General features: G+C 37.5%; 1 protein-coding gene across 1 annotated transcript; it reads left to right on the plus strand.

The window, feature by feature from the left end:
- Nucleotides 1–2: 2 nt before the first annotated feature.
- TMEM53 (transmembrane protein 53) lies at nt 3–2615 on the plus strand. The gene is made up of 3 exons (XM_015811343.1): nt 3–115; nt 429–541; nt 1216–2615. Exons 1-3 carry the CDS (start codon nt 55–57, stop codon nt 1876–1878), a joined length of 837 nt encoding a protein of 278 aa, XP_015666829.1. The 5' UTR covers nt 3–54; the 3' UTR covers nt 1879–2615.
- Nucleotides 2616–8678: the final 6063 nt, after the last annotated feature.

An 8678-nucleotide genomic window follows, 5' to 3' on the forward strand; every position in this document is an offset into this window, starting at 1 on the left:
GGGGGAAAGAGGAAGAATAAGACGGAAGCGGCAGTTGCGAACGCCGGTGCAGCAATGGGGAGGCGAGCGAGGGAGTTGGGCTGCGTGGTGGAGTTTCCTCTGGAACGAAGCGCTGGTGAGTGGGTGAATTGGGGACAAAACGGCCTGGCACAGAATTGGGCGAGGCGCCCGCTGGAGTGGAGACGGCACGTCCAACGCGTGTCGTAATCAGAGCCGAGGTCGGTTTCTTTGGCCGACGTCTGGAATCGGTTTCCAGCGCTCAGGTGCTTAACCTTGTGTGAACCTATCAGGAAAAAAAAAAGGACTATACTGTACCACGACGAGGTTTTTCTGGCCACCGATGCTGAAATGCATCCTGTATCCTTTTAGAGTCGTAGCGCTATGATTACCACTAAGATGCAGACTCTTATTTTTATTTTTATTTTCAGAGACTTTGTCGGAAAAAGGAGATAAAATCAATCCTCCGGTGGTGATAATGCTCGGATGGGCTGGCTGCAAGGACAGGAATCTAGAGAAATACAGCGCCATCTATTTACAGAAGGTGAATATTGTTTTTCATACCTAAATTCAGCTTCCTCAACGGCCGATTTACACCTGTCTGTCTGTCTGTCTGTAAATGAAAGAACCATCCTTGGCCCATTCAGAAATCAGCCAGAAAAAAACAATACCAGGAGTAGTATCTTCACCTTTCCCCACAAAACACCTATTCAGAATTTTTAAAGTATCAAACTAGAAATCAGTTTCTTCATGAAAATTCTATGTAAAAAAAAATCGAAGATGGAATTTAACCTGGGGAGAGTTGAAGGACTTCTGTGATTGTAAGTGCCCAAATTTTGATCATGTGGCTGCAGAGGCACTGCAATGGGCATAACTAAGGGGACCTGTCATAAGTCCATCTTTTTACCATCTTTGTAGGTAGGTGTATGTCCTGCATTTTATTCAGTAGCTCAAAGCGGCACATACAGTCTTCATCTTTTTCTTCTTCACACAATAACCCAGAGGGAAAAGGGGATGAGAAAGTTTGGCTAGTTCAAGACAACCCAGTTAACTTTTGTATTTGAGGGTGAAGTATAACCTGAATTTTCCACTGCTGGTCTGACATTTCAATTGCTGTACTGTGCTATCTGTGAATGGTTGTATACCATGTTAACTGCACAGCGATTATAAGCTATGAGCACTTATAAACCCATTCTAAAACATGTGTATTCCTCACAGGGGTGTGTAGTGATCCGATATACAGCTCCATGGAGACTTGTGTTCTTTTCAGAATCCTTCGGTATAAAATCCATGCAGACTTTGGCTACAAAGCTGTTGGAGCGCCTTTTTGATTACAAAGTGGAGACGAAGCCTCTACTCTTCCATGTCTTCAGCAACGGCGGGTTCATGCTCTATCGTTACATTGTGGAACTTCTTCACACTCAACAGCAGTTCCAGCATCTGAGGGTAGTGGGGACTGTTTTTGATAGTGCACCTGGCAGGAGGAACTTGAAGGGTGCGGTTCGTGCCCTCTCAGTTGTCTTAGCATCGTACAATGTATGCATAAAGTACTTTCTCCTACTGTCATTTGCAGTGTTGGTGGTGACATTGCGGATTGTGTTGTATCCTGTGACCCGCTTTATACATGAGAGCCATTATGAAGCAATGTTGAACCAACCTTCTAAATGGCCTGAGCTCTATTTCTATTCCAAAGCTGATTCTGTCATTTTAGCAAGGGACATCGAGGACATGGTACAAGCTCGGCGACAGCATCAGGTCCTTATTAAGACTGTTGACTTTTTACATTCTGATCATGTTAGCCATCTGCGAGCATATCCTACCTCCTATGCTACTCACTGCATCTCCTTCATGTACAGTTGCATTGAAAGCACTTCTCACTAGTGTGGCCAATCTGAAAATACTAGCATATACCTCTTCTCTCGATTGAGTTTATATATTAAATAATACTGCTGGTTCTGTCATTTGCCAAGAGTTTGAAGAACTCTTGCTCATTTAATTTAATTTAACTTAATTTAACTTAATTTAATTTCCAAACTAGTTATTGGAATCTTTCTGAGATACATAGGTTCCTTAGTTTATCCATGTTTAATATACCATATTCAGTGTGATTATGTGGAGCTATAGAATATAAACAGCACTGTCTCTATTCAGTTCTCCTTTTGTTAGTTTCTTTCTTTGTTGTATTTCTTTTTTCTCTCATTTCTCAGATTTTTCTTCTAGCAGAAAGAAAGACGGTGAAGTTAGAGTGTGCAAATAGGAATTTATTGTCCACTGAAATGTATATGATACAAGATAAAATTAGGAGGAGGAATCAGCTCCATTCAGTGCAGATCTCTTTTAGGAGTTATGGCATGAATTGCATGCACAAATAAACATTTGGTTGTAACTGCCTTATCTGTAGAAATCAAACTTTGATTCAATAATCATGGTTTGAAAACTAACAGAAAATGTTCCTTTATTGTCCTATTTAAGTAGATAGGTGGGCAAAAGTAATTTTATAGCAACTTATCTATATTAACAAGTTCATGAGTGAGAAAGCTATCACAAGAAAAGGTATTGATAAGAGTACTAGACATTCTGTTGTAACTGTAATAACATTAAATGATGGAGTTACTCATTTTGGTGTCTGTTTTACCTCTTTTTTTCAAACTTAAATGGCTGCTCAATTTGTATACTTTAGTGTTGCATGTCCTTTATTTCCAAGCATATGCTTTTGTGTCATTATCCATTAACTGGGATAGTTTGTTCCTGGTTTAACTGTGCGTTAGAAATGATCATCCAGTATGGAGCTCTCTGGGAGTTACTGGATTCTAATACAGAGGACCCCAACCTATGGGCCGTGGCCCACTACCGGGCCATGGTCTCTTGCCCACCGGGCTGTTGAGTGGCTGGTCCTTGCTGAGCCGTGAGTCTCGTGCCAGCACTAGCTGAGCTGTGTGCCTCTCACCGGCGCTAGCAGCCCCATTTGCTAAGTAATAAAATCTCAGTTCTTAGTACTATAGTAATGCCAATGAAATTAATGGGATTTCAGGAGAATACTGTAAAGGTTTTTAATCTTGTTTCTTTAATTGTCTTAACTGCAGATCTGGCAGGATGAGTTTTCATAGTACTTTCATCCCAGTAAATTAGGACATGCTTTATCTTTCAGATGGATTTGCTGCCACTTCTGCTGAACGCAATAGCTTTTAGCTCTTTTTCCACAATATTGCCAAAAATGTTGGAGAATTAAAACTATGTAGCTGTTTCTCTATAAATTTTAATTTCTATGCTTTTTTAGATTTTGGGGGTGGGGGTATGTGAAAATCCATGATAAATAATATGAAAAATTAGCAGGATGGCTTTGTGTTTTTATGCTTCATTTGTTTTAAAGTCGTGATTATTGGTGCACTTCAACCAGCCAGTGCCCAATAGCTTGGTACTAAATGCTAATTTGTTTAAACTTATTTCCAGGTAAGCATGGAGAAATGCAGTCTCATTCTGAAAATTACTGTGTACAGTTGATTTACATAAATATATTCCAAGTAGTTTTCACTGAACCTAAACTCCTTGTGCTATATTGCATCAGTATTACTGTTAAATCAAATTATATAATATATAATTGGTATAGACTTTTTTTTAGCACTGATCAAGCGTGTGATGAATTCTGCTGCCTGCCCTGTACATCACTTTAATTTGGAACTAGATGAACTGCATGCCTCAAGTCAGTTTGTTTTACTCTAAAGACTTATATATTTAAAATAACGTTTCCCATTTATTGCCCAAGGAAATTAAAATCTAAATAATAAAAATGGATTACATCATATCAGACTAGAAGAATAAATGCAAAATTAATCAGAGTGAATAACCAGATAATCCGCAGTTCAAATACTTAAATGTTACATCTCTGTTAAGCAAAAATTATGATGAAAAGAGTCTTTCCTTGGCATCTAAAATGAATATTGTTTTTCAGTTCCATTTAAATTGCAATATGAAATTTCTAAACAATATACACACATACACACACACACATACACATATGCTGTCATCTTTACCTTTTTGTATACAGGTGTACAACTGACCTCTGAGGGCTGCCCAACCTTGGTGTAGCAAGTTAATGCTTTATTTTGTTTATTTTATTCTTTAGAGGATTATTGGCTGTAGGAGTAGGGTGACTAGAGACAGATGGGCAGCGTAATAAGGGAGGAAAAAAGGATTATCCAGGGGTTGGGAGAAGCGGGCAGAATGATAAATGGTTTGAAAGGAGGGGAAAATTCATCAGATTGGGGAAATAGAGGGGATGGGGGGAAGAGGTGGCCAGTCTATAGTGATAACAAGGACAGTGGTGGGATATGAGTAGAAAGGGTTGTGGGACACAAAGCAAGAAAGCAAACAACTAGGAGTTGCAGGGAAGTAGTGACCAGGGAAAGGAGTGATGAGCAAAATGACCTGGGCAGGAGAGAAAGCTTGGGATGTGGGAAATTAAAGGCACATTTTAGGCTGAATTGGATAACCAATTTTTGTAGTTAATCTTTGTTCAGAGCATACACTATGTAGATATGGTGTAAGTAAGTGCTGAGACAGAGAACTTGGAACCCTATATAAATATGCACATATTTCTATTCTTATTTTACAATTGGATTTTGGTAGAAGTATAAAGTATCAACTAATGTGGACATATCTTTGCTAGAGTCACGTCTGCCAGGTTAGGAAGAAGCTTGGCAGCGGGTACTTGCTGTACATACAGTAATTTTTCCAAGGAGCAAGTTTTTTTGCTAAGGGAGTGATTATATTAGTTATTTCTCAGATGTTTTCCTGAATAAAGTCTGTTTTGTTTTTATAAAAATACCTAATTTGTGGGGTAGCAGGGGAAACCAACTGATTCTTCTCTAGTCAAAATAGCAAAAGAGTTACAAATACTTCCTCTACAGTGCCTTTTTAACAGTAGCAGGTAAACGTTGCTCATCTAAATATTGGATTGTATTTTTCCAACTGAAGCAGTGCTGTATTTTTAACCTAAAAGCTCTCTTGGCAGGCACAAGGTAATAGAGTTACTGTGAGTTCATGCAGGACAAATTTACTTTGACGATCTCCTGGGTAAAAAGTTAATTATTCTATATTTGAGAAATGGATGAACATCAGAAAAAATCACACAGTCCTTGTACCTAATATTTATTTCTGACACAGGATATAAAGAAAGTTTTTAAATGGAAATGAGATTAGAAGTCTGTTTATGAACCTATTTTTTTTCATTAGTCAGATAAATCATTCAGTTTAATGTGGAAGTAAGAAAATATTTTTGCAGTTAAGCACAACATAATGGAATTATAATAAACTGGAAAAGCATAAATGCAGAAATAACTTTTATGTTAGACCAGAAATTTCTATTCCTGATTTAATTTCATTAACATATGGTATCCTATTTGGTAAATTCTACAAATTAGAATACTTGATTACTTGATGTCACGTGGTCATAGCAAATAATTTGGTCAAGTTAAATAATAGGAGCTTAGTTCTGCTTTTACTCCTTTATTTACCTAGGTATAAACATTTCCAGGAAGAGTTCTCAGCTGCTAAATTTAACCTATCCTCAGTTTCACTGCAAATGCAAATTTTTACTCAAGAAAAACTCACATCATCAGCTAATCAGAATGATAAAAGAGCAGATAAATCTTCTGTGTATGATGTGTAAACTTGGCTTTAGGAGGAGCTATGGTGGTGCAATGGTTAGAATGCTGTATTGCAGGCTAGCTCTGCCCACAGCCAGAAATTTGATCCTGTTTGGCCCAAGGTTGATTCAGCCTTCCATCCTTCTGAGGTCGGTAAAATGAGGACCCAGATTGTTGGGGAAAATATGCTGCATTTGTAAACTGCTCAGAGAGTGATGTAAAGCAGAGGTCCCCAACCTTTTGGGCACCAGGGACTGGCTCCATGGAGAGAGGTTTTTCCGCGGACCGGAGAGTGCATGGTTTTGTGTACTGCCTGCATCTTGCAAATGGGCTTTGCTTTTTTGTGCGGACTGGTTGCTGGATGCTGCGGCCCTGGTACTGCTCCACAGACTGGGGTTGGGGACCCTTGCTGTAAAGGACTATGAAGCAGTGTATAAGTCTAAGTTTGCTATTGCTAACTCTATTGCTATTGTTATTTTCATGGTTAAGCACAAATGATATCAGAACTGATGATACTGGAGATAAAGTCGATTAGGAATACATTTGTCATTCATATAGAAATCTTCCAATTCTTTTGCGAACATAATCTAAGAACTTTGAAAAGTAAGCAAATTTGTAGCTGAGGAAAATCAGGTATAAAGGAAATAGATATTTTTTAGATTAGATATTAGATAACCTTTATTTTCATTTTTTATTGTGGGCACAACGGCATGCATTAAAAATGAAATTTAGTTGCTTGCTCTCAAAGTGTACACATACATAACACACATTTAAACATACTATATACAACATATGTATAGACGTACACCCAGTGGTGTTTTTCAAATATGTGAACAACTGGTTCTCTGTGTGGATGCCGCTTCCGGAAGTCTATTCTGGGCCTGGGCAACAAAAAATTAGCTACCGGTTCTGCCGAAGTGGTGCAAATTGGCTGAATCCCACCACTGCCTACACTCTTACATATAAGTAACATATATAACTATTAATCACTGTCCATCTTGAATACATAACGGAAGGAGGAAGCTTTAGAGTTCACAAGTTAATACTGTATAGCTCAAAACTGTGACTGAATCTGGATGTTCTGCTTCGGATACCACGGAGCCTCCTCCCAGAAGGTAACAAGAAGAAGGCTTTATCCTGTTACCCAGAAGGTAACAAGGCTTGTTAGTGTGTATTGGAGAAAAGATCTTCTACTGAAAGTTAATGGATCTTCAATCATGTTGCTGAATATATACTGTTAGTAATTATTTTCATAACTCACTTTAGTACAATCTTTATTTTTGTCCCATAAGAACTTTGTGAGCTGGTCAATATTCTTTCCTTTTACAAGCAGACTGTAGGTTTTACTTAAGAGGTTCAGTATCTTGTCAGGAAGGCCTAACTGATACAGAAATTAAAGCCAGATCTTGAAGATTACAGTAAAGTGCAATTTGACATTAACTATTTTTTAATCTTAAACATTTATTTGACTTTTATTTTAATTCATTAAATGTGTTTAATATAACACAGGATCAAAAGCTATTGGAAAACTTAACATGTCTTATCAATTGCTTCAGCCTAACCTAATACAAGGCAAAAAGATAAAACATGGGTCTTAATGGTCTGGAAGCTCTAGTGTCCAATCCTGCTTTCTGCACACCTTAGTTGTTTCCAACCTCTCATTTTGATTAAAGATCTGACAATAAAATATTGATAAGAAATTAACCTTGAGCCCTTGTTGCTTCAGGGTCAATAGACCAAGAACCAAATACACGCCTGCAATTGGAGATCTTGAAGTGCCATTGACATGTAAGGCCAAGGAACCAAGTTCTGGGGGCAGGAGTCCAGGTCATAAATGACACTCTGCTCTGATGTCTATGCAAAGTCTTGAATACCTCAATCACTTATTTTCACATGATCTGTCATTATTTTGTACTTCTGTCTGTGCAAACACAGGATGTGTTCCATACATAATTATACCATACATACAACTGGTGTGTTGACATAATTGATCTTGGCTTTAAAAGCTATGTTTTAACATATAACAACCGTATAATATACTCACTTTTTTTTTTGTTCTGTTCTTGTTGATGCTAATTTTGAAACAACATCCCAAACCATGTTGAGCCAGTTCCACTTTATATTTCAGTTGGGCACAATAGTTTACTATTCTTCTCAGCCATAGTTAGTCCAATGTACTTAGTAGTCTTGTCAACTGCTAGTAGACAACAAGTAAAAAAAAATGACAATTTCTCTGTCACTTTGGACTGCTGTATATTTTTTAGTTTGATTAGATCCTGCTTGAACTTTCCTAAATATTTCATGAGCTACAGAAGGCTGAAATGTTTTTAATGTAACAATACAAAATAGACCTATGTAGTCAAAATTTGCTATATTTTAGAATGTTAGAATACCTATTTAACATGATGTGCAAATAGCATTACAACCATTTTGACTTGTACACCCTCTCTTCTGCTTCCATTAGGTTCTATTGGATTGCTTTCTATACCATCTTTCACAAAGTGAGGCCTGTGGTAGAACTCCTATAGCTGGGAATATGATATTTTGCTTCTTTATTAATGTTCTTTTGAAAGTCACTTTCTGGCTAGCTGAAAGTAATTTTCCTTCTTTTACCATTGTTAACAGTTAAACTGTTCACAGTGTTTGACTTTAATTTTTAATTTGAGTTGTAATTAAAAATGAATATGACCTCAGAAGGTTCATCATAGCTACATTCATTTAGCTCTACCAATATACAAATTCCATCCACCAATATCATTCAAATATATATCATTATAAAAGTTGTGACTTTTATGGAAGCCAATCTGCCTATAGGTGTACGTGTGAAGATTTTCCTCCTTCAGACAATTAGGACTAGGATGTATAAAACCATGCACAGAGAAAATGGACAGGTAAATTTTTGCCCCCTCTCTCAAAACACAAGGACCAGGGCTATCCAATGAAACTACTTGGAGAGAGATTTAAAAGAAAAAGCATAGCAAATAATTAAGAAGGGAAATTTATTGCAGCATGATATGTTAACAGCCACTAACTTGG

The sequence above is a fragment of the Protobothrops mucrosquamatus genome, unplaced genomic scaffold, assembly GCF_001527695.2.
Source record: "Protobothrops mucrosquamatus isolate PMUCROS unplaced genomic scaffold, P.Mucros_1.0 scaffold39, whole genome shotgun sequence".
Classification (NCBI taxonomy): domain Eukaryota; kingdom Metazoa; phylum Chordata; class Lepidosauria; order Squamata; family Viperidae; genus Protobothrops; species Protobothrops mucrosquamatus.

Coding starts and splice junctions, on each gene's coding strand:
- TMEM53 (XM_015811343.1), top strand. CDS start 55: ATGGGGAGGCGAGCGAGGGAGTTGGGCTGCGTGGTGGAGTTTCCTCTG. Junction 116..428: donor TCCTCTGGAACGAAGCGCTG/GTGAGTGGGTGA, acceptor TTTTATTTTCAG/AGACTTTGTCGGAAAAAGGA. Junction 542..1,215: donor GCGCCATCTATTTACAGAAG/GTGAATATTGTT, acceptor TATTCCTCACAG/GGGTGTGTAGTGATCCGATA.